The following is a 26,823-nucleotide window of genomic DNA, read 5'->3' on the forward strand; positions in this document are numbered from 1 at the left end:
GATGTCTCTGTTCCCCACTGTTTTGTCCTTCCCACTCCCTCCCCTCTTGTCTCATGCCCCCTCCCCCCTTGCTGTACGTTGTGTGTTAGCTCTCACACAAGCCTCGACAAGGTATACAAAAAAAAAAACACAGAAACTACGTGCCTGCTGTGTTTAAGAGAAATTTGGGGGTTATTCACTTATTCCTACATGCAGATTCGTTTAACACAATTCATCCAGATGGGGTGTGGCTAACATTCCTGTGTTCCACTTACATCATTACGTCATCATCGCGATTGTCATTATGGAAATTGCTTCCACAGCAGTTTGTTTTACAAGGAAGGGTGTCCGTCCATGGCAGGGAATTGCCCTGAGTGTCTTGGAGGGAGACAAAATTAAGCTTCCCCTGGTGTTTTATCATCACAGACAATCATTTAATACATCAAAAAAAACTCGGAGCATTCTTTGACGTCACGACATCACTAGATAATCCTCCGTCCACATTATTACATCATAATACAAACTTGTACCAAGTTTGATTTTTGGCCATCTCAAAAAAATATACCGGTTCATTCTCCAGATATTTTTTAAAAAGGAAGAAGGAGGTCTTTTTTTATTTGTTACGAGCAGACACAACTCGTCACTTCACTGATGGGTACATGAAGTTGGGGGGGGGGGAGGATGAGAGAAAGAGGGGGTGAGAGAAAGGAGGGAGGGGCGAGAGAAAGGATAGAGGTTGAGCGGTGAGAGAGGGAGAGAGAGGGGAGGGTCGAGAGAGGAGGAAGGGGATTCAGAGGAGGGAGGGGGTAAGAGACAGGAGGGGGATGGGGAAGTGGGAAGGGGGAGGGAGTTTGGGAGGAGGTAAGCATGAGGGAAGGGTGAGAGAAGGCACTGTGAGGGGAAGGGAAAGTAAGCCAGTGTGTGGGGCAGGGAAGGGAAGGCAGCATGAGGAAAAGGGCAGGCGGTGAGGGGAGGGGAACGCAGTGCAAGAGGAGAAGAAGGTAGTGCAAGGAGAGGGGAAGGGAAGGGAAGGCAGCATGATGGAAAGGGCAGGTGGTGAGTGGAGGGGAAGGCAGTGCAAGTGGAAGGGAAGGCAGTGCAAGTGGAGGGGAAGGCAGCACAAGGAGATGGGAATGGAAGGGAAGGCAGCATGAGGGAAGGGGCAGGCATTGAGGGTAGCGGAAGGCACTGCAAGGAGAGGGGAAGACAGTGTGATGGATGGGAAGGGAAGGAAGTCTGAGGGGAAGGCAATGGTGATAAAACCCGCTCAAACAGCTACATTTTCGTTTTTTGACTGTCGGGTTCTATATAAGAGGGGTGAGAGAAGGATAGGAGGGTAGAGGGGAGAGTGAGAGAGAGAGAGGGGAAGAGGAGAGGAAAGGGGGGGGGGGAGTTATTCCAGGGGATGTGATGTCCACTGTAACATACATCTGAGAGATGGCACACACATTGATGAATCACCCTGCCTGTGAAACACCGGGATGAGAATTTATAGTTGGCTATACACCTGAGAGTTAGAATGAGTGTGTGTGTGTGTACCTCTCGGCTATCCTGCCGTGATATGGCAATTCATTGCTTTGTTACTCTAACAATTGAAAACATTTTTTACTCATTGTGATCATCTAATTTATTTTGCCTTCCTAACTCTGGAGATGTTACAAGCACTCCACTCAACTTGAGTCTCAAGCAAGCACTCCAACGAAACTGTTGAAGAAACATTTAAAAACGAAACTTTTAATTTTATTTCATGTATCTATCTCTGCCGAAGTAATGGGTCGTTTAATGAAAGAATATCGTACAAAAAGGGGAGATGTGGTGTAAAATAAAATTGCACATTTTTAACAAGCGAACCACCGAACGAATCACCACGCGAAGCACTGCACAGCCAAACGCAGACAGGTTGACCCTGAACTTTGTTCAAGTTCATCGATATATTTAGTGACAGTGAAAATATTGTCGAGCACTCACCAAGTGGCTTAAGCACTCAAGCAAACACTCCAACGAAATGGTTGATAAGGTGAAAACGGAAATAAACAGTTGATAAGGTTACAGATGAAAAAATGGCTGGCTTGGCAAGCGATTAGTGATCGCTGATCGGTTATGTAAACACCATGAACCCATTGACTCCCAGAATATTAAGCAATGTCCTGTTCCAGATTGGACATGTGAACACTTTTTTTTTTTTGGCAGTCAGAACTACTTACTGCTGAAGTCAAAAAAGAAGTTGAAATTTTGAAATTCAGATTATAAGATTCTAGAGGTTATGGCAGGTGCAGAAATAAAATAAAGTCTCACGCTGTCGTCTCCAGGTGTTTATAAGCATTGCAATGTATCCAGCGATTCATTGGTATGATGATCAGGCATTCGATAATATGAGTTAGAAAAGTGAAAAAAAAAAACTTCATCATTAGTTAATCATTGCGGCCTGTTCCAAGCCAAGGCATTGTTGAACAGGCCAAAAAAAATGGCGCTTGAGGCTGTTGCACGCTGACAAAGGGCTGACCAAGATGGCGTGCCACCATCTTGGTAAGGCTTATTTTGGTTTTTCATGATTAGCACCCCCTAAATTATCTTCAAAAGAGGTGTTTAAATTCACCCAAACACTCAATTTTCATCATGCACCACGTTGGAGTTTCCTTAGTATGCATGCAAAGGTTGGGACCGCTAGGTTTCATGGTTTTGGAGTTATGGAGGAGACAGACAGACTGACCGACAGACTGATGGACACACTGACATTTCTTACTATAGATGTGGTATGTCCTTCCTTCCATCTGTCTGTCAAAAATGAAGAAGTACCTTTCTAACACACCGTGTTTTATTCGTTTCTAGTTTGTTGTTGTCTCGTATTTCTTGTGTTGGTGCTTCGGTTTTTTGTGTTATTGTTTAGTTTGCATAAGGACAATAAGGTCATCCCGCCTGTTGGGGAAGTAACCATCAGTCCCCCATGGGGCTACTTTTCAAACGGTGCAGCCGCTTCACTGCACAGCTTCCTTTGGACACAGGTGCAATTTTTGTTTTCAGGATGTTTGACAAAATAGTAAACAATAAAAAAGAAGACAAGTTCAAAAAAGGAAGCGGGCCAGGACGATCAACTGGTATATATATTTTTATTCGATCATAAATCCCCGAACCTAGATTCAAAATATTAAATAATTCTGGCTGCTCGACCATGCGTCCGATCAGGTTGAAATTTAAAACCCATGTTTCCCATGACTACAAGATCATAAATTTGAAGTTTCATGTTGATTGATGAACGGTTCAAGAGAAATTGTTTTTTAAAAGATTTTTGTTGGCTGACCATGTGACCTATTCGTTATTTGTGAACATCCTTGTATCCCCAAGGCTTGGGGAACATGTGGGTGAAGTTTCCCCTCGATCTGTCAAACCATTCTGGAGAAGTAGTTTTTAAAGTTTATTCTTCAAAAAAATCAGAGCTGCCAAACCATGGAACCCATGACGTCATAGGTGGAGAACCTTTTCTTCCTCATGCATAGGTGATTATACCTGTAAAGTTTCACCTTGGTCTGTTTCGCCACTTTGGAGAAGATTTCTGAAAGATTATATTTTCAAAAAAATGGCTGCTGAACCACTTTCCCAATGACGTCATCATTTTTTTCCCCCATACAATTTAGCGCTAGATGACCCTCAAAATTTTTCATACTGATCTGATAAAGCATTTGACGTATGCTATTATGACGTCATAACGAAGCCACCTATGACATCATCAAAAAAAAATCACACTTGTTTCCCATGGGGAGTACTTCACATGTGCAAAGTTTCAATTTTTTTACATGGAGCAATTTCGGAGATACAGAGGTCCAAAGTTTTTCCTTTTTTTCCAAAATGGCTTCCACACCACGTGACCTACGACGTCATAATTATCATTTGAACATTCTACATTCAATCTGATAAGCGGTTGGGGAGAAAACAGAGAAAATTTGCACGGACAGACATATGTACGTACAGACGTACGTATGGATGTACAACCCGAAAACATAATGCCTCTGGTGACTTCATCAGCAGAGGCATAAAAATAATTAAAGGAATAATTACAGGCCCCTGTTAAGTCCGGGCTTCGGGGTAGTTACCCCGCTTTCCACCCCACCCCCTGTCGGCACCCCTTCCTGACGTATTGGATGAAGTTTGACATGGATGTGACCTTCATAATTTTGGTTTTGCAATAACCTGAACATTTGCCTTCATCATCTCAACTATGTGAATCACTCATTACAAAAATTTTCTTCACCAACACATTTGATGCCTATTTTATCCCATGCATAATTTCCCATGGTCAAAAAGGATGTTCTATATTCTTGAAAACACAGACTGTGCCAAATTCAAACAATGATTAGGATTGTGGATTATCTGATACTTGGGATACCATTCCACTTCTTGGTTCATGAATGGTTCGGAGAGAACAAACATCTCCGATTACAAATGATTCTGATTATATGTTCATTATCAAGCATCCACAGTGGGAACAAACTAAATAGTTCAAATCAATTCCGTGTTGAACACTGTGATCAATATTAGCTGTGGCATGAGGAATAAGGGACGATCACACATTCCGAGACCACAACTTCGGTTACATACACCTTATTACAGATGAAAAAAAATGGGTAAATACCCCAGGGCACTCACCTGGTAGCAGCTGGATAAGAATACCAGGGAACCACTGGTAGGCATGGATGACCCACAAAATATGTAACGGAGAGGAAAGTGATTGCCGATGGATTTTTTTTTTAATGCCGTGAACAAACTTTGGTACATCATGGGTAATGAAGGTCGTGGTCAAGTTTCATCGGAATTGCATGTGTAGTTTTGGAGAAGAAAGCAAATATATATTTAGGGGGGGGGCAACACCCCAGTATGCCCCCTTAGACCCCAACCATTTAAATGTCATGAGCAAATTTTCGTACATCAGGGGTTATGAAGGTTTTAGTCAAGTTTCATCAGAATTGCTTATGTTGTTTCCGAAAAGAAAGCAAATACCTCTTTTGGGGGGCAACCCCTCATTCGATCCCCTTAGGGTCCGATTTTTTTTTTTTAAACAAACTTTGATACATACTGGGTAATGAAGGTTGGGGTCAAGTTTCATCAAAATCATATGTGTAGTTTCAGAGACGAAGTTGCAAGTGTTTGTGGATGGAAGGATGGACAGACGGACAGACGGACTGACGGATTGATGGACGGATGACGCACCATCCCATAAGCTCCTTGGAACTAAGTTCTGGGTGAACTATAAACATTACTTTGGAGGGGAAGTGAAGGGTGAAGGGGAGCGTCCACCAGGTGCGTGCCCCCCCCACCCCCCGATCCACCCCTGCCCCCCGATCCACCCCTGCAGGTTCATTGTTTGTGGTTTCCTTTGCTATTGCGTCTTCTTCCTCTTTCATCTGGAGCACCTGACTGCAGGTTTGCATCATTACTGGGAGCGTCCCTGTGCCACTGCTGCAGTACCCCCTGTATGTTAGAGCAATAATTAGTCTTTTTTTTAAAAATACAATGTTTTGGCTCGTATGAGAGCGAACACAATGAACGTACAACAAAGGGAGCAGGAGACAAGAGGGGTGAGAGAGGGAGGAAAAAAAACAGTTTTGAACAGAGACATGAGGAGATCTGGGGAAGGGAGAGGGATGGGGTGGGATACACAGGGTAAACAAGATGGACACTACAGGGACTTTCAAGGAAAGAATGCAGGGAATTTGAAGGAGGTGGGTTTGGGGTGGATTCATGGGGATAGAAAAGATGGTGGTTTTGAATGGGGAAGATAAGAGATGTTGGTGAACAGCTGTTTTGAAGGCCTGGAGGGAAGAGTGGGATTGAAGAGAGTGTGGGACTTTGTTCCAAAGGAAGGAAAAAAGAGGAATGAAAGAGTGATTCTTGATTTTGGTAGTTTTACCAGAAGGGAATTGCTGGCAGACCTTGAGCACCCTGTGGAAATATGGGGGGGGGGGAGAATGCTGGGGCGGGACATATCTCAGGCAGAGCAGGGAGGCCAAGGATGCAGAGGAGACAGCAGAAGACAGAAAGACTACTGACTTGTCTGCAATGAGGGAGTGAGAGAGTGAGACCCAAAGACTCAGCCTCATCGTGGGAGATACCAATGCAATCCAATCCAATCCATCCTTTGTGACCATACTCTGTGCAGAGCATTGTTGCTGCCCAAGCTGCCTCCTGGGCTATTGGACACAATCCTGAAGGAGTCACCACTCTGACGCAGGATACTCGAATGGCTCAATCATACCAGCAAAGTTGGTACTCATTTTACCTACCTCAGAAGGATAACTGACTGTCAACCGCACCTGGTATTAATTCAACAGCCAAGTGGAACTCAGGACTCTTGGATCCCAAGCCCACCACCCTAACCATTAAGCCAACTCCAGGCATATGGGAAATACCAATGGTCCTCAATGCCTTAGTTTCCACAGCGTGAAACCGAGAAATGTGAGAGGTGGGAGCACCAGCTCAGAGTGGAGAGCAGTACTCCACCAGGCTGCAGATGAAAGCTTTGTATGTATGTGGTTAGGAGCTCAGGTGTGCCAAGGAAGGATTTTGCACGATGAAGGATGCCGAGTCGGTGACTGCCTCTGGAGGCCAGCTTAGAAATGTGGCTTTCCCAGGAAAGATCATGACAGATGGTGAGACCCAGAAGCTTGAATGAAAGGACTTCTTCCAGAGGATTGTTGAGAAATTAGATGGGGATGGTGAGGGGGGGGGCGGGTTCCAGACGATCCTTTCAGAGAGACATTGTAAGATTGTGAGATTTGTCAGAATTTAAAGACACGTTCCGAGTGTTGGACCAGTTTGTGATTTGAGGGAGAAGGAGGGGGTGAGGGTGAGGGAGAGGGAGAAGGAGAGGGAGAGGGGAGAGAGAGGAGAGAAGAGAAAATAGAGAAAAGAGAGCCCCATCCTAACGAGTGTGTTAATTCCTCCACTTTGTATGTACGTGGCAGCTTCCACCAGGTGGTGCTATAAGCTACACATCTACGGAAAGAGATTTAGGGTCCTCCCCCCACCTTGAATCGCTGGATTATTCATTTATTTTACCTGTTAAAACCATCTCGTGCACAGATCGAGTACAACCAGCAGTTTTCAACTCATTCAAGTGATTCAGGAGCATAATCAAACGGAAGACCAAGTACTGCATTGGAGTCCTCATGAGGAATGTGGACAGGATTCGTATTTCAGCTGCTACTCGACCAGCCTCAAACCTATCCAGGATCAACCAAGAAAGCCTTCCAGAAAACTTTCAGAGAGAGAGAGAGAGAGAGAGAGAGAGAGAGAGAGAGAGAGAGAGAGAGAGAGAGAGAGAGAGAGAGAGAGAGAGAGAGAACGCAGAGAGAGAGAGAGGGGACGGAGAGAGAGAGAGAGAGAGAGAGAGAGAGAGAGAGAGAGAGAGAGAGAGAGAGAGAGAGAGAGAGAGAGAGAGAGAGAGAGAGAGAGAGAGAGAGAGAGAGAGAGAGAGAGAGAGAGAGAGAGAGAGAGAGAGAGAGAGAGAGAGAGAGAGAGAGAGAGAGAGAGAGAGAGAGAGAGAGAGAGAGAGAGAGAGAGAGAGAGAGAGAGAGAGAGAGAGAGAGAGAGAGAGAGAGAGAGAGAGAGAGAGAGAGAGAGAGAGAGAGAGAGAGAGAGAGAGAGAGAGAGAGAGAGAGAGAGAGAGAGAGAGAGAGAGAGAGAGAGAGAGAGAGAGAGAGAGAGAGAGAGAGAGAGAGAGAGAGAGAGAGAGAGAGAGAGAGAGAGAGAGAGAGAGAGAGAGAGAGAGAGAGAGAGAGAGAGAGAGAGAGAGAGAGAGAGAGAGAGAGAGAGAGAGAGAGAGAGAGAGAGAGAGAGAGAGAGAGAGAGAGAGAGAGAGAGAGAGAGAGAGAGAGAGAGAGAGAGAGAGAGAGAGAGAGAGAGAGAGAGAGAGAGAGAGAGATGGAGATGGAGATGGAGATGGAGATGGAGATGGAGATGGAGATGGAGATGGAGACAGATAGAGACAGATAGAGACAGATAGAGACAGATAGAGACAGATAGAGACAGATAGAGACAGATAGAGACAGATAGAGACAGATAGAGACAGATAGAGACAGATAGAGACAGATAGAGACAGATAGAGACAGATAGAGACAGATAGAGACAGATAGAGACAGATAGAGACAGATAGAGACAGATAGAGACAGATAGAGACAGATAGAGACAGATAGAGAGATAGATAGAGATAGAGATCTCCTTTTTTGCCTTCCAAAAAACACACCTCAAAATATAGGTGGTCATCATGTACATATAATTTGAGAAATGTCTTATTTGTGAAACACTGTAGAGGTGAAACCAGAATGTGTTATTTAGCTTAGAAACATCTTTGCCAAAGACATCGTGTTGTCAAAACATACACCGAGATTCCTCGCTGATTCCGATGGTATGATTGATGTGTTTCCATTCGTAAGAAGAGTGTCTGGGAGATCCTCTCGGTTGTAATGGGAACCTATCACAAGGAATTGCATCTTTTCTTCATTTAGTGTAAGATTATTTATTGCGCATTGTCCAAGATTTAATGTCCAGTGTGAATGAACTTGTGGTTTCCCGCAGTTGATTCCGATTACCAGGAATTTGGGGATCAGACGATACATGGAGCGGTAAAATACGAGATGGTGATGAGCAGGCGGTGTGTACACAGAGTAGGCAAGTGGTCCGAACAGAGAACCCGATGATAATCCGATGTCGGCCACTGACGAGTAACATCTGAGGTTTTGCTGCCAACATCGACACTGGTTGACCAATCAGCAAGATAAGACGTAAAAATAGGGGCAATACCCCTGGGTGCTCACCTGGGAGAACAATGATACAGAGAAAGAAGTCAACGTGGGTCAGAATCAGGAAAATGAACCAACGTTATCGCAAATACATATTGGGGAGGGGGCAACACACCCGTACACCCCCTTAGACCCTGCTTTTTTATTGTCATGAACAATCTTTGGTACATCACAGGTGATGAAGGAAAGAGTCAAGTTTCATCAGAATTTTCTGTGTCGTTTCTGAGAAGAAAGGAAATAACTCTTTGGGGGGGGGGCAAGGGGGCAACCCCCAGTAAACTCCATCCATAGACCCACTCAGACCTTAATTTTTTAATGCCATGAACAAACTTTGATACCTCACAAGTGATGAAGGCTGTGCTCAAGTTTCATCAGAGTTACATGCATAGTTTCTGAGAAGAAAGCAAATACCTGTTTTAGGGGACAACACCTGTAGACCCTCTGAGAGCCTGATTTCTTGCCATGAGCCAAACTTTGGTATCTACAGGGTGATGAAGGTTGTGGTGAAGTTTCATTGAAATCGTATGTGTGGTTTCAGAGAAGAAGTTTAAAGTATTTGTGAACGGATGGACGGATAGACGGACGGACGGACAGACAGACAGATGGATGGATGGATGGACGGATGGTGTGCCATCCCATAAACTCCCCGGAACAATGTTCCATTCAGGTGAGCTAACCAGTCAAGCATGACATCACAGCCACTTACACTTTGAGCGATCGACGAGATATGAAAATATCACGATTGATCATATCAATCACTGCGAACAGGTCCAGTAGTACGAGCAGAGATATTTTGTTTTGAGTGAAGAGCAGTCATAATGTCGTTTTTGACTTTGAGAGCAGTTTCTGAGCTATGTCTTGTGTTATGTGCCGACTGATGATCCAGTGATCCAGTGATCCAGTGATCCAGTTTATTTGGTCTGTTAGTTCATTTGGCCCAATGTGAGCTGTCAGTCTCGACCAAGCAATGTTCTCGATATTCTTGAGAGAAAGGTCATGTGTGAAACAGATCTGTAGTTACTTTAACTGTTATTTGTCTCGGCTTCTTCTTCAGTACAAGGGGTTAAATCTGATTGATCCAGTTCCAGGGAGTAAATATGAGTGATCCATTTCCAGGAGTTTAAGATGAGTGATCTCGTTCCAGGGGTTAAATCTGAGTGATCCAGTTCCAAGGGTTACAGAAGAGTGATCCAGTTCAGGGGGTGACAGTTTGCTCCAGTTCCACAGTTTAAATAAGAGTGATACAAGTGATCCAGATTACTAATTGTCAGGTTAGACCAGATGATATCTGTGACTTGCTGCAGGTACCATGTAAACCTGAACTAACCTGTTTCATGGTAGGGTTGTTCGCGACTAAACCATCTCCAACACTAGGTTTCCTGGTGAGGAGGGTGCATGATATGGACACCCAACAGAATGAAAAACAAAACCTGTCAAAGGGCGGAGGAGCTCCTTGTGAGCCAACGGCCATCCATATCTTGTGTCCAACTGTGTCTGCAGATGTCCTCCTGCTGCTGGGTTACTCTTTTTTAGGAGGTTGGTGGCACGATTTGCACTCGAACCACCGTAACACCCTTTACTCTGCAAAAACACAAGAAAAATGCAAAGAAAATTGAAAACCCACTCCGTGGGAGTACTTATTGTGCAGCTCCCCTTTGCAGGGCAGCTCACTGGATGACGGGATTAGGGCAAAACCACCGGGACCCCCATTATTTGATGATACGAGGAAAACCACTGGGTAACCTTCCCAGGTCTGATTGTGGTAGTGTGTGTCAGGGTGGTGCTGAGGTGTCGTCCACCAGATGACGGTCTCCTTGGGTTAACCTGAGGCAGTCCAATCAGGTGGGTGCATGGAATGTCCTCTCCCGAAGAGAGGATGATCACCTGTCTCTGTTATCATCTGAGCTCAAGCGTTTGGACATCGGTATAGCAGCACTCTGAGGTTCGGAGACAGGATAGTGGCGAGATCATGATGGGTGGTTACACCTACTATTGGTCTGGTCGCTCTGATGGTTACCATGCCCAAGGAGTTGCTATAGCTGTCTCCAATAAGCTGACTCCAATGATAATTGAGGAAACACAAATCAATGAGCGTGTAATGAGATGAAGGATTTGTCACTCCTTGGGTTTCATTTCCCTGATCTCTGTATATGCTCAGACTGAAGCGAGTAATCTCACCGTGAAGGATGCATTCTATGCCATACACAATTCTGTAGTTGTTCAGTGCCCCCAGGCGAGATACACTTCTAATCTTGGGGGATTTCAATGCATCAACTGGAACTGATAGGGATGGTTATGAGGTGTGTTTTGGTCCCCCTGGGTCTGGAACTGTGAATCAGAAGAGCAGTAAGTTCCTTGACTTTGCAAGAAATGATGAACAGAGGATGGCTGGTTCCTAGTGTCAGCACCCAGAGGATCATCACTGCATTTGGTATTCCAATTCTGGTGATGTAGCAAAGGAGATTGACCATGTGCTCGTTGATGGTCACCGGAGGATTATCCAGAACTGCAGGGTCTACCGGCATGCTCAGTTCCTCAATACTCACCACAGGCTTGCGGTAGCAACTGTGAAGTTGCAGCTTAAATCCTGGAGGATGGTACCATCCCAGCATAGGCTAGATGTGAGCAAGCTCAAGGATGAGAAGAGTTTGTGAAGAGGCTGAGTGGGGATTTGGGGGGTCTGCGTGTTTTGGGGAGTCCTGAAGAGTTGTGGAGTGCCTTCAAGACCACCTTACTTGATGTTGCTGGTGTACGTCTTGGAACTCACTGAAAGACGAAGAAGAATTTTGTCTCTCAAGGGAAACTGGATACCATTGACCACAGTCGCAGGGACAGGTTAATGGCAGAGCTGAACTGTTCAGGGAGTTAAGGTACAAAACTGTTTGTGCACTGAAGGTGGAAAAGGAGGCCGATGTGTGAGGAATCTGTGAGGGGATAGAGGATCACCTTTGGTCAAGTGATTCTCATCCTGCTGACAGGGGAATTTGTGCAATGTGTTTGTCCCAGCCCATCACTCGGTATACTGCAGTTAAGGCAGAGTGTTGTGGGCTCTTGACGGAGGAGTCCGAAGAAAAGGCCCGCTGTGCCAGTTACTTTGAGAGGCTGTTCCAGGCTCATTCACCAGCTGTTGAGTTGGATGTCAGGGGTGTTAATATCCCTCTTGCTGACCCTCCATGTAGTCCACCTTTCTTCATGGAAACACATGCTGCGGTGAAGCTGTTGAAAAGAGGTAACACTCCGGAGATCTGTGGCATCCATGCTGGACTTCTCAAGGTTGGTGGAAATGCTGTTCTCACGTCATTGCATGCAGTTCTGTGCTCTGCCTGGAAAACAGGCGTCATCCCTACTGACTGGAAGAGGGGCCTTGTTGTCCCTCCCTGGAAAGGGAAGGGTGACCGCTGGGACTGCAACACCTACGGAGGGGAAATGCTCCTCCCTGTGTCGGGCAAGGTCTTTGCTCGCATAATTACTGATAGAGTTTGCCACAATCTGCTTGGGCACCAGTGCCCAGAGCAGTCAGGCTTTACACCAAAGAGTTCAATGATTGACCGTATTTTTGTCCTTTTGGTCCTCACTGAATGCAGATGAGTTTCGGTAGGGGCTGCTTGCAGCTTATGTTGATCTCTGTAAAGCGTTCCATTCAGTGAATCGGGATGCCCTCTGGAGGATTCTTGGTCTTTGTGGGGTGCCAGCAAAACTGATCAATCTGATGTCTGAACTCTACTCTGGTACTGAGAATGCTTTGAGATGTGGTGATACTATTTCCGGCTAATGTCCAGTTGTTACTGGAGTTCTTCAGGGGTGTGTACTGGCCCCCACACTTTTCAGCACTTGTATGGACTGGATTCTAGGGAGGATGTCAGAGAGACCAAACTGCAGTGCGTCATTTGGAAATATCAAGATCTCTGACCTTGATTTCACAGATGATGCAGTCATCCTTAAGGAAACTTAATATCTTTTTGTGGGCCCTCAAGGTGCTGAATGAGGAGTCAGAGCCACTGGGATTAGGGGTTTCCTGGATCAAAACTAAGATCCCGTCTTCAAGTGACATCGTGGATGCTGCTATCTTGTTTCTACCTGTTTGTGGTGAAGTTGTTGAGGTCATGGAAAGGTTCACTTACCTTGGCAGTGATATTCATATCTCTGCTGGCTGTGAGCCAGAGAACAATAGATGTCTGAGTTGGCCTGGGGAGTCATGGATTCACTGGATCATGGGGTGTGGCACTGCTGGTAGCTGTGTAGGATGACGAAAGTCCAAGTCTTCAGGTTCTTGGTGCTTCCAGTCTTGCTCTACGTATGTGAGAATTGGACTCTGACCAGGAATCTGAGATGGAGACTTAATTCCTTTGGTACCAGGTCTCTTTGGAAAATCCATGGCTATCTTGAGTTGGATTTGTGTCCAACAAGTGGTTGCTAAGAGAGACTCAAATGAGATTTGTTACCTGCACAATCCATGAGCATCAGCTGCGACTGTATGGACATGTGGCTCATTTTCCTGACGTTGTTCCTGCTCACCCGATTCTCTCAGCGAGGAAGCCTCGTGAGTGGAGGAGGCCAATGGGTCGTTCACTTGCCTCGTGGTGGCAGCAGGTTGATCGGCATCTCAAGGAGATGGGCATGGCCAGGCATCTGCCTGGGGGATGGCCGGACGGAGGCCTCTGGAGTACAGCAGTAAGTAGACCCATCGAAGCGCTGCTCTGGAGCATGCTCCCAAACCTGACCTGATCTGATCCAGTTCCAAGGGTTAAATATGAGCGATCCAGTTCCAGGGGTTAAATATGAGTGATCCAGTTCCAGGGGTTAAATATGAGTGATCCAGTTCCAGGGGTTAAATATAAGTGATCCAGTTCCAGCGGTTAAATATAAGTGATCCAGATCCAGGGGTTAAATACGAGTAATCCAGTTCCAGCGGTTAAATATAAGTGATCCAGATCCAGGGGTTAAATATGAGTGATCCAGTTCCATGGGTCAAATATAAGTGATCCAGACCAGGGGTTAAATATGAGTGATCCAGTTCCAGGGGTTAAATATGAGTGATCCAGATCCAGTAGTTTAAGATGAGCCATCAAATTCCAGGGGTGACCAGTGAATACTCCTGTAGTTGCCAAACATTGGACATTTATATCACTGCATGGGTGAATATGGAAGGAAATACTCGTGTGATATTCTCTCTTTTGTGGGATCTTTATTTGAATTGCAGATACATCTATTGATCAGCCACTGGGTGGCAGTCGCAGGCTGAGAGGTGATGTTTGCAAAGCCCCATTTGAATTCTCGAAACACAACTGATGACTCCAAAGGTATAAAATCATCCTTTTTCTGCCTTCATTTGTTTTATTCTCTTTTGTATTTGTTTATTGCACCACTTTGTCCAATCATAAAAACTGTGATGTAACAGACATATTTATAAATATATTATGCTGAATCATAGCATTGCTTTTGATAGATAATGCGTTAAATATTTGAAATTTTATGTTTCACTGCATCTACAAACAAAAAACCCTTAAATGTCGACCCCAACTCAAACCCCATTCTGTCGATGTTTCTCTTTTAATTTCCTCTCCAGAATCTCATAAACTCATCCCATCTGTTCACCCTTTCAATGCCTAATTCAAGCGGAATGGCCGTGACGAAAAACTCCCTCCCAGAACTCTTTCACTGCGGGGGAAACCTCACTCACTCACCTATTACCCTCCCTTGCTAACAGTCATACCGCTTCACTGTCACTCCATCTTCTCTGCTCTACCCCCTCCCAAAATTTCCAATCTTCCCGTTACATCTACCCCACGCACATCGCCTTGCATACAATCAACCTTCTTGGAGGGCTGGAAGGATGGCCTGGAGGGACGCACACTCACCTCTAAGTTGTCTCGCCTGGGTTTGATTCCTGACCCAGCTATAAACTGTCATCCAGGTTCACAAGCAGGGTGATTCATCAATGTATGTGCAGTTCCTCGGATGGATGTAAAACTGGCATCCCATCATGTTTCCCTGGAAGGGTGATTCACCAGGTGGACGATAAAGATCCCATGGTGTCCTTAACGAAGATTAGGCGAGCTATCGCCGACACCAAAGCCAAATTACAACTTCCTACCCGAACCTGCAGAAGGCATTGCATCGGCGGCACAGCAACGCCCTCAGCCATTGATGATACCCTGCAGCTTTGTTCTGCATACAAACGAAGAACCTCTTTTGAGAAAACCTCAAATGTACCTGATAATATAAAAGTATTTCTGCAGGTCAGTGCCACGTACAAGATGGTGCAGTGTGAGACCGACATGTAAAAAAAAACACCGTTTAATATGGAAGAGTAGAGCAGTGATACCCTTTTACTATATTACAGTGAAGTGATACCCTTTTACTATATTACAGTAGAGCAGTGATACCCTTTTACTATATTACAGTGAAGTGATACCCTGTTACTATAATACAGAAGAACAATGATACCCTTTTACTATAATACAGTGAAGTGATACCCTTTTACTATAATACAGTAGAACAATGATACCCTTTTACTATAATACAGTGAAGTGATACCCTTTTACTATATTACAGTGAAGTGATACCCTTTTACTATACTACAGTAGAGCAATGATACCCTTTTACTCTAATACAGTAGAGCAATGATACCCTTTTACTATAATACAATGAAGTGATACCCTTTTACTATACTACAGTAGAGCAATGATACCCTTTTACTATAATACAGTAGAGCAATGATAGCCTTTTACTATATTACAGTAGAGCAATGATACCCTTTTACTATAATACAGTGAAGTGATACCCTTTTACTATACTACAGTAGAGCAATGATACCCTTTTACTATAATACAGTAGTGCAATGATACCCTTTTACTATAATACAGTGAAGTGATACTCTTTTACTATATTACAGTGAAGTGATACCCTTTTACTATATTACAGTAGAGCAGTGATACCCTTTTACGATATTACAGTGAAGCGATACCCTATTACTATAATACAGTAGAGCAATGATACCCTTTTACTATATTACAGTGAAGTGATACCCTTTTACTATATTACAGTGAAGTGATAACCTTTTACTATATTACAGTGAAGTGATACCCTTTTACTATAATACAGTGAAGTGATACTCTTTTACTATATTACAGTGAAGTGATACCCTTTTACTATACTACAGTGAAGTGATAACCTTTTACTATATTACAGTGAAGTGATACCCTTTTACTATAATACAGTGAAGTGATACTCTTTTACTATATTACAGTGAAGTGATACCCTTTTACTATATTACAGTGAAGTGATAACCTTTTACTATATTACAGTGAAGTGATACCCTTTTACTATAATACAGTGAAGTGATACTCTTTTACTATATTACAGTGAAGTGATACCCTTTTACTATATTACAGTAGAGCAGTGATACCCTTTTACGATATTACAGTGAAGCGATACCCTATTACTATAATACAGTAGAGCAATGATACCCTTTTACTATATTACAGTGAAGTGATACCCTTTTACTATATTACAGTGAAGTGATAACCTTTTACTATATTACAGTGAAGTGATACCCTTTTACTATAATACAGTGAAGTGATACTCTTTTACTATATTACAGTGAAGTGATACCCTTTTACTATATTACAGTAGAGCAGTGATACCCTTTTACGATATTACAGTGAAGCGATACCCTATTACTATAATACAGTAGAGCAATGATACCCTTTTACTATATTACAGTGAAGTGATACCCTTTTACTATATTAAAGTGAAGTGATACCCTTTTACTATAATAGGCTACAGTAGAGCCGAGGTCGGCAACCTGCGGCCCGCGGGCCAAATGCGGCCTGCAAACTCATCCCGTGCGGCCCGCAGCGCCTTGTCTGGATTTCCATTAGGTGCGGCCCGCCAAACATTTTTCTGAACCGACGGCAAATTTAACAAATGTGGACATTTGATTCTTCCACATTTATCACAGTCTCTGTAAGTCACAATAAATTATTTTCGCTTCGAGTTCACTTAACTTGGTCTTAAATATTTTTTCGTTGTTGTTTCAGATGGCTGAAGGTCTTAAGGTTCAATTTACAATTACATTTATTATCATTGATTGTAGGTGTGTTTGTTATTTTTTCGGGTTGGGAGGGGGGTGCGGCCCGCGAGGTTGCCCGAACGTTGCCCAGTGGCCCGCGGCCTGGTTTAGGTTGCCGACGCCTGCAGTCGAGCAATGATACCCTTTTACTATATTACAGTAGAGCAATGATACCCTTTTACTATATTACAGTGGAGCAATGATACCCTTTTACTATAATACAGTAGAGCAGTGATACCCTTTTACTATAATACAGGAGAGAAATGATACCCTTTTACGATATTACAGTAGAGCAATGATACCCTTTTACTATAGTACAGTGAAGTGATACCCTTTTACTATAATACAGTAGAGCAATGATACCCTTTTACTTTAATACAGTGAAGTGATACCCTTTTACTATAATACAGGAGAGCAATGATACCCTTTTACTATATTCCAGTGAGAAGTGTAACCCTTTTACTATATTCCAGTGAGAAGTGTAACACTTTTACTATATTACAGTAGAGCAATGATACCCTTTTACTATTGTTGCGAATTCGCGCCCGCCGGCGTGCGAGCGGCCACGTAACTCGAATCGCGGCACGTCGCCCACCCGACGGACAATTCTGTCGTGACCCTCTCGGACTAACGCCGGGAATTAGTCACGGGTGGGCCTTTCGGCCTCACTACGATCGTACCAATCGGCCCCCCCCGCGTGGGATAGGGTTGTTCGCCAAATTCGACCTACCTAAGTACCCACACGGAGGGTAGACCGGGCGATCGCACCTCGCCGCAGGTCGACTCCGGACACGGGCCATTTTAAGCGACCCGTTCCGTACTATCGGGATAACCGAGCGGTGTTATCGTCAACCTCGACGGTTCCGATTAATTATCGGGCGTATTTAGCCCACTACCAACCCTTTACGTGAAGTAAGATGGAGAATCAATTAAAGAAAAGACGAAGCGAAACGGGAAAAACAGTTCAACATAAGGCACATTTATTCCGCGGCACACATATACAATTACAACAATTATGCACCAAAAGCAGTTGCAACAAAAGAAACACAATGCAGATCTACTACCGACTACGCGAGCACACGGCAACACTTACACAGTTTTACTTTACAGACGGCGCCGACAACACATATACTCAAAAGCAAAAGAAAAGGGCCACCCTCAACGACAAGGGGACAGACGGGCCTGTGGGCGCGAGACCTGGTGGAGCCTGCCCATCTTGTGATGAGCCGCAAATGTCGCGGCGGTGCCCCCGACTCCGTGCTCCTCCGCGGGTTTCGTTGGCACTGCTTGGAATGGGGTGGGAACGGGGCCCCCTTTCCGCACTATCTCAGCGCGGGGGGGGGGGGGAAGGGGGAATTGTTGATGCTCTGGGGAAAGAGGATAGCTGGCTTGCTTGGGTCCCGCGATGAGCGACTCCACTAAGACCTCGACCACGCTCCCGGCTTCCCCTCTCTGCAGCTCCCCGACAGACTCCGAACCCCGACAGACTGACTCTCCTCCAGACCCGTCTTGACTGCTGCTGCCACACTCCGCCGCCGCCACACCTCTCCAACTCGCCCGAGCCCAAAAACTGACTGCCGCTGCCACACTCCGCCGCCGCCACACCTCTCCAACTCGCCCGAGCCCAAAAACTCTCTGCCGCTGCCACACTTCTCCACTTCGCCCGAGCCCAAAAAACTGCGACCGCCTCGAACTGCTTCCGACCCAAAACTGACTGAATTCGCCCCGCGCTCGGCGCTTTATAGTACGGCAGGAGAACCCATATGCAAATTTCCGGATCAGGATGAGCTCGGGGGCGGAGCCACGCTCGCCCATTGGACGGAGGAAAAGTGGGCATGAACCTCCCCTGATCCTCGAATTTGCATATATCGATTCTACTCCGATGCTCCTGGAGGCGGGGCCAAATCGCCCCGCGCTCGCTGATAGGACGCAACAGAAGTGGGCGTGTATCATTCCTGATCCGACCTCTCCTCGGAAAGGCCGCTTTTTGCACCCGCTGCTCGGCGCGCGCCCTGTACGAGTCCAGGACAGCCTGATGCTCGGTGCCCACAAGCGGTGCGGGAATGGCCGCAGAAGGAGAGGCGAAGGTGGTGGAGGGTCTAAAGTGGCGGTCCCTGGCCACGGTGACGCTTGGAATGGTGGTGATGCGATGTTTGCGAGAGCGAGTTGTGAAGGTAAAGGTCGTGGCTGTTGGCGTTGTTGTTGTTGTGAATCGGCGTTGTGGTTGGTGGTTGATGTGTGATGGAGGTTGAGACGTGGTTGGTTCAAAATTAAGATTGAACAGAAAAACGGCTATCTTAAAGGGTCGCAGCCCGAATGAATCACATTTATTCCCTCTAAACAACGGGTTTGGGGCTAACTACACATGTACTTACAGAGATACCTCACCTACGGGACCTGAATGGTGGTTTGCGAATTTCCTCAACCACAACACTATATTCCAGTGAGAGGTGTAACCCTTTTACTATATTACAGTAGAGCAATGATACCCTTTTAGGATATTACATTAGAAAAGTGCAGCACTTTTACTATATTACAGTGGAGAAGTGTAGCACTTTTACAATAATACAGTAGGGCAATGATACCCTTTTAGTATATTACAGTAGAGCAATGATACCCTTTTACTATATTCCAGTGAGAAGTGTAACACTTTTACTATATTACAGTAGAGCAATGATACCCTTTTACTATATTACAGTAGAGCAATGATACCATTTTACTATATTCCAGTGTGAAGTATAACCCTTTTACTAACTTACAGCAGAGCAATGATACCCTTTGACTACATTACAGGAGAGCAATGATACCGTTTTACTACATTACAGTAGAGCAATGATACCGTTTTACTACATTACAGTAGAGCAATGATGCCCTTTTACTATATTCCAGTGAGAAGTGTTACACTTTTACTATATTACAGTAGAGCAATGATACCCTTTTACTATATTCCAGTGAGAAGTGTAACCCTTTTACCATATTACAGTAGGGCAATGATACCATTTTACTATATTCCAGTGTGAAGTATAACCCTTTTACTAACTTACAGCAGAGCAATGATACCCTTTGACTACATTACAGGAGAGCAATGATACCGTTTTACTACATTACAGTAGAGCAATGATACCCTTTGACTACATTACAGGAGAGCAATGATACCGTTTTACTACATTACAGGAGAGCAATGATACCGTTTTACTACATTACAGTAGAGCAATGATACCGTTTTACTACATTACAGTAGAGCAATGATGCCCTTTTACTATATTCCAGTGAGAAGTGTTACACTTTTACTATATTACAGTAGAGAAGTGTAACCCTTTTACAATATTACAGTGAGAAGTGCAACACTTTTACTATATTGCAGTCAGGTCAGGTATGGGAGCATGTGCCAGAACAGCGCATCGCTGCGTCCACTTTCCGCCTGTACTCCAGGGGCCTCCATCTGGCCATCCCCCAGGCAGATGCCAGGCCCATCCCCATCTCTTTGAGATGATGGTCAACCTGCTGCAACCACGAGGCACGTGGTCGGCCCACTGGCCTCCTCCACTCATGAGACTCCCTCGCTGAGAGAATCTGGTGAGCAGGATCAGCGTCAGGAAAACGAGCCACATGTCCATACAGCCGCAACTGACACTCACGGACTATGCAGGTAACAAATCTCATCCAAGTCTCTCTCAGCAACCAAGCTATTAGAGTGAAGTGATATGACTTTTGAAAGCCTGGAGGGAAGAATGGGAAAGAATAGAGTGAGGAAGTTTATTCAAAAGGTGGGAAAAAAGAGGAATGAAAGAGTGAAGATGAGCAGTGATTCGTGATTTTGGTAGTTTTACCAGAAGGGGGTTGTTGGCGGACCTTGAGCGCCCTGTGGAAATGTGGTGGGGACAAATCGCAGAGAGAGCAGGGGGGGCAAGGCTGGAGAGGAGTCGGTAGAAGACAGAAAGACCACCGACCAACCTGCGGTGATTGAGTGAGAGGCCCAAAGACTCAGCTTCATTGTGGGAGATGCTGATGATATTAAATGCCCTGGTTTCGACAGCGTGAAGCCGAGAAAGGTGGGAGGCAGGAGCACCAGCCCAGAGGGGAGAGCAGTACTCCATCAGGCTACGGACAAAAGCTTTGTAAGTGGTCAGAAGGACTTTGAACGACGGAGGATTCCCAGTCGGCGACTGGCTTTTGAGGCGAGGTTGGAAATGTGACTTTCCCAGGAAAGGTCATGGCAGATAGTGAGACCCAGAAGCTTGAAAGAAAAGACTTCTTCCAGAGGATTGTTGAGAAAGTGGATGGGGGGGTTTCCTAAACGGTCCTTTCGAAGAGACATAGTGAGAGTGTGAGATTTGTCTGGATTGAAAGACATGTTCCATGTGTTGGACCAGTTTGTGATTTTATCCAGATCTGCAGTGAGCGACGAAGCTCCTGCTTGCCGGTCTGAGGGATGACAAATGGTACGGCAGAGGGTGGAGTCGTCGGCAAAGAGAAATAGAGGATTTTCCAGAGAGTCGGAGAGATCATTGATGAAAACCAGAAAAAGAACAGGGCCCAGAACGCTACCTTGAGGAACTCCAGCCTGCACAGGAAGAGGGGATGAAAGAACTCCATTTAGGGCCACACGTTGACTGCGACAGGAGAGGAAGTCTGCGCGCCATGAGTGGAGATGGCCTTGAATACCATGGGAAGAGAGTTTGGTGAGTAGTGCAGGGTGCCAGACTGTGTCAAAAGCACGTGATATGTCCAGGGATACGGCTCGGATTTCCTGTCTGGCATTGAGGACCTCCATCCATTGATGGGAGAGCAGAAGCAGCATATCCAGGGTAGAGTGATCTGGTCCGAAACTAAATTGATAATCGGAAATCAAGCCATTGGAGAAGAGGAAGGATTTCATGTCTGAAGTGATGATGGATTCCATAATCTTGCTGATGATTGGGAGAAGGCTGATTGGTCTGTAGTTACAGGGATCTGTTTTTGCACCTTTTTATGCAGGGCAGTGATGTTAGCAGATTTCCAAGCAGATGGCAGATGACCTTGGGAAAATGAGAGGGTCAATAGAACAGAGAGAGAGGGTGAGCAAGAGCAGAAGAGCAGGCTTTGAGGACACGTGGGCTGATGCCGTCTGGACCGGTTGCAGAATCTGACTCGAGGTTTGAAAGCAAGCTCTCCACCTTGTCAGGAGAAAAGGATACAGAGTCCAGTGACAGTTGGGTGTGACTGGGTAAAGTAGGTAGAGAAAGTGATGGGTTTAGGACACAAGATTTAGCTGCAAACACCGAGTTTAGACATTCAGCTTTATCACGTGTGGTATCAGCAGTGCGGCCATTTGAGGTAAGGGAGGGGATGGAGGGGGAACATACACCAGAAACAGATTTGATTAAATGCCACCAGGATTTTGAGGAGGGAGAGAGGTTTGAGAGTTCAGACTTGAGATGAGAAAGATGTTGTTTTCTGGCTCTCGTGAGGATAGATACACACTTGTTCCGAGCTTTGTGGAAGGAACTGAGATTGCCCTCAGTTGGGTTTGCTTTCCATGAAGCAAAGGCAAGTTGTTTCAGGACAACTGCCTCGCCACAAGCTTCAGTAAACCAAGGGCGGGAGGAAGGGTAGGACAACTGAACATGAGAGGCGATAAATCTGTGCATGAGGGAGAGCAAGTTTCTTTGAAAGAATTCACAGGATGAGTTGATGTTTGAGAAAGTAGTGAAAGGAGACCAGTCTGTAAGTTTGATGTCTGCTCGGAGACCCTGCCAGTCGGCTTGAGTGAAATGCCAGACTCGACGGCGGTGAGGTGGTTCTCTGATAACAGCCAGAAAGATGTCCACTTTGACAAGGACATGGTCAGAAGAACTGATTGGAGTGAAGGAAGAGCAGCAGATATTGTCAGGGAAATATGTCATTGTCATATTTCGCATATTGTCATATGTCATTGTCAGGGAAATATGTCATAAATGTCACCCTTTACTGTATTATAGTGGAGAAATGTCACCCTTTATTGTATTATAGTGGAGAAATGTAACTCTCTACTGTATTATAGTGGAGAAATGTAATCCTTTACTGTATTATAGTGGAGAAATGTCACCCTTTACTGTATTATAGTGGAGAAATGTCACCCTTTACCGAATTATAGTGGAGAAATGTAACCCTTTTTTGTATTATAGTGGAGAAATGTAACCCTTTACTGTATTATGGTCGAGAAATCTCACCCTTTACTGTATTATAGTGGAGAAATGTCACCCTTTACTGTATTATCATGGAGAAATGTCACCCTTTATTGTATTATAGTGGAGAAATGTAGCCCTTTATTGTATTATCGTGGAGAAATGTAATCCTTCACTGTATTATAGTGGATAAATGTCACCCTTTACTTTATTATAGTGGAGAAATGTCACTCTTTAACTGTATTATCATGGAGAAATGTCACCCTTTACTGTATTATAGTGGAGAAATGTCACCCTTTACTGTTTTATCATGGAGAAATGTCACCCTTTACTGTATTATAGTGGAGAAATGTAACCCTTTACTGCATTATAGTGGAGAAATGTAACCCTTTACTGTATTATAGTGGAGAAATGTAACCCTTTATTGTATTATAGTGGAGAACTGTAACCCTTTACTGTATTATAGTGGAGAAATGTATCCCTTTTTTGTATTATAGTGGATAAATGTAACCCTTTACTCTCGTGTCGTGGAGAAGTGTTACCCTTTTACTTTATGACAAGTCTGGAGACGGAGATGGTTCACGAGCAATGTACACGGTTCGCCTTTTGTGTTTTTGACCTTCGAGGACACTACGGGCAAACTGGCGGGAATCGGGTAAAACGTAAATGATGAAAGTTGTAGTACTCGAAGAGCACTACTTGCTTACCAACTTTCATTCGAAACAGTTGAAAACCCTAGGAGCTCGATGTCCAATTTATTGATTTTTTTTGACATTTTCTGAGTTCGTGACTTTGTGACCTTGACATGAAAATGAAAAATCGAGCTCCGTGGGGCTATGCAGGTGCCATTGGGCGAACCAAATACTGAAACCCCTGCCAGATTCGACAAACCCCCTTGGAGAAGATGTAACTTGAAATCGGCTACCCCCTAAAAACACATGTTTTTTCGGCGTGGCTCCGCCCATAATGGGCGCAGCACGCTCATTCTCAGGAAAACACAACTAGATCATGATATAAACCTCCCACCCAAATTTTTTCAGGATCGGATCGAAACCCACGGAGCTATGCTCAGGACAGACAGACAGGCAGACAGACAGACAGACAGACAGACAGACAAGCCGGTAGGCGGACATGGGTAGTCGATCAAGTCGAATTTAGTCGTTTTTCAGCCGTTACTAGCCAACAAAAGCATCCATAGCAACGGTTCTTTCTCACACATAACTTGGACATCCCATGAACCAACCATACCAGTTTCATGTATATCTGACTCATAGTCTCTGAGATATTACGAACTTCGTTTTTTTATTGTTTTCGACCAGGGTTCATTTAAAGTCTATCTTTTCTGACAGTTTTCATAGGATCCGGCTGGAAATTTTTGACAGTATGGCTGAATGTACTGCCCACAGTCGCCCGTGGTCTGATTTTTGATTTTCGAAAAAAAAAAATTTTTGAAATTTTTTTTTGAAAATTTCAAAGGTCCGTTGCTAGGCAACGGTAGTGTCCATAGCAACGGTTCTCATTTGCACACAAATAGGTCATGGTATGAACCTACCAACCAAGTTTCATCAAAATCGCCATTGTATTAACGGAGCACTGGACCGAACAGACATACATACAGACAGACAGACAGACAAACATATCGACGGAAATACTGATAATAAGGGCAGACTAGATCGACTACCCAACAGACAGACACACACCAATAACAAATATAGTGGTTACTTACTGATTCGTGAACCAATAGCTGTAAAACAGCCACCAATTCCAGACAGTGACAAACGTACTTGTTATGATAATGCAAATCAATGTCACAACGCACCACCCAAAAGGGTCAGCGATGGTCATGTGAGTTTGCCAGTTAACATGTTCACCCCTCTTGGATTGTTTTACACTTGATGTCCATCAACAGCTCAGTCAAACCACTTTATTGCAAGACGGACTCAAACCAGCCGAGAGGCCGTTTGATACGTGGAAGTACACAGAGATGGAGTCGTTTTCCCATCATCTTACACACACAAGTGCCCGTAATGTTAAATCTCGGACAAAATAAGACAATTAAACGTGAAAGCGTGAAGAGCGGAAATTCGGAATCGGACCCGCAGGCGCAGCCAAGGTTCTGGTGAACCCCAGAAGGCCCACGCTGTTTGTACCCTGCTCCGACTCACAGCTGCTATTTTGAAAGCAGCCTTGTCTCGAGGTCGCTGCCTTACTGGGGGCTTGCATGGCCTAATTGATTCGCTCTGTCATTGCCTGCACTTCCTGCATTGGCGAATTCCATCCCTGACCTTTCACAAAGGCCATCCGACATGTTTCCTTACTGGGTTTGCCCGGTCTCTCCTGTTCAATGCCGGTCTCTCTTACAGACCGGGATAGAACAAAAATCGATCACCACAGAAAGAACCAAGTTGTCCGTTTCGGCAGAAAGATGCTCAAAACCACATCAGGCAAAAATAAAGAAGTCTTTAACAACTCAAGCAAATAGCCAGCTCTTAGCCAAGTCCAATGGGCCCAAAATGTACAACAGAAAAGAATAGACCATGTTGAGGGAGGCCAAAGGGAGGCCATACCCCCATACCATATAACCCTAATACTTCAACCTGCGGTGGACTGCATTAGGTTTGACTGGGACACTAAATAGTATAACACACGGGACATCTGCTTGTCTCCGATGCGAGACACCTGAGGGCTGAGGTTGGCTGTTGATAGTTTCCCATGTGAATGGTATTTTCTTTGGCATTGTTACAGTTCATTTCTGCACCCTTCTATCCCCTGACTTATTTCATGTCACATCATTGTTTTGAATGTAACATATTTAAACAACATGCTATCTTCAATGTTATTTAATTTCATCTGCAATCGCCAGCTCAATAATTTCTGGCTGTGGTGACGGAACGAGTATTCAACCATCTTTTGTCTGGGTCTCCTGCAGGTTAGGAGCCCACATTATATATGCCGTTGGCATAAGAACGTTAACGGGGCTATTAAAATTGGCCAGTCGTGCATCAGGCTGTATAGCTTTTGAAATCCACCAATGGTTGATCATCCACCATTGGTTAATCATCCGCCAATGGTTAATCCCTCTCATGTACACTGCAGGTGGGTGAGCAACTTGTACACTTGCTAACTGCAGGTGGGTGATCAAATGGGCTGAGCTATAGTCTGATGTACCACTGGACAATATTGACAGTCCCATTAATGTTCTTATGGCAACAGGATACTTAATGGGCCACCTGACCCACTGGAGACCCAGCAACTCATGGCCAAAACATCGCTTATCAAAAATCATCACCACGGCTGAAACATCACTTGTTAGACTCCTGGTCAAGGGCAGGCCTGTTGGCTTAATGGTTCGGATGGTGAGCTTGGGATCATAGGTTCCTGATTTCAAATCCTGCTTGGCTGTTGAATTAATAACAGGTTGGGTTGACTCAGCCTGTTCATCCTTCTGAGGTTGGCAAAATGAGTACCAGCTTGTTGAGATGTTGAGACATTTGAGTATCCTGTGTTGAAGTGGTGTCCTGTCCAGAAATGTGTCCAATAGCCCAGGAGACTACTTTAGCAGCACCATTGCTCTATACAGAGTATGGTCCTGATGGATGGATGGATGGATGGTGAAGGACAAATTGTAATCAAGTGATACTTCCTCGCTGTCAGTCACTGTAACATGAGATTTAACTGTATTTTGTTGGCCAAAATGTCCTAATATCCTGTATCGGAGTGGTGACCCCTCTAGGAGGATTGTAACGCTCGCCAAAATAACTGCTTCAGCAGAACCGACTCTCTATATCGAGGTTGCCAAGTTAAATTCACCAAGTTGTTTTGTACATCCAAC

The 26,823-nt window shown here is 44.8% G+C and overlaps 1 protein-coding gene across 7 annotated transcripts in view; it reads left to right on the forward strand.

Moving 5' to 3' along the window:
• LOC147013228 (uncharacterized) overlaps window positions 1–26,823 on the forward strand; it is a 72,067-nt gene that overhangs the window by 5,371 nt on the left and 39,873 nt on the right. For 4 of the 7 annotated variants that reach the window (XM_085854882.1, XM_085854880.1, XM_085854885.1 and 1 more), the window contains exon 3: window positions 13,972–14,071. The exons of 1 other annotated variant lie outside the window; for it this stretch is intronic. Coding sequence is in view for 3 of the 6 variants with exons in the window: in XM_085854880.1 (XP_085711006.1) it covers window positions 14,060–14,071 (12 nt within the window). In the remaining 3 variants the exon portion in view is untranslated. Of the gene's footprint in view, window positions 1–13,299; window positions 13,443–13,971; window positions 14,072–26,823 lie in introns of all 7 variants that reach the window. 2 more of the 7 variants (XR_015051236.1, XM_085854881.1) reach the window with 1 other exon arrangement.

The sequence above is a fragment of the Eptatretus burgeri genome, chromosome 14 (assembly GCF_056783735.1).
Source record: "Eptatretus burgeri isolate ZD-2024b chromosome 14, Ebu_testis_v1, whole genome shotgun sequence".
Lineage (NCBI taxonomy): Eukaryota > Metazoa > Chordata > Myxini > Myxiniformes > Myxinidae > Eptatretus > Eptatretus burgeri.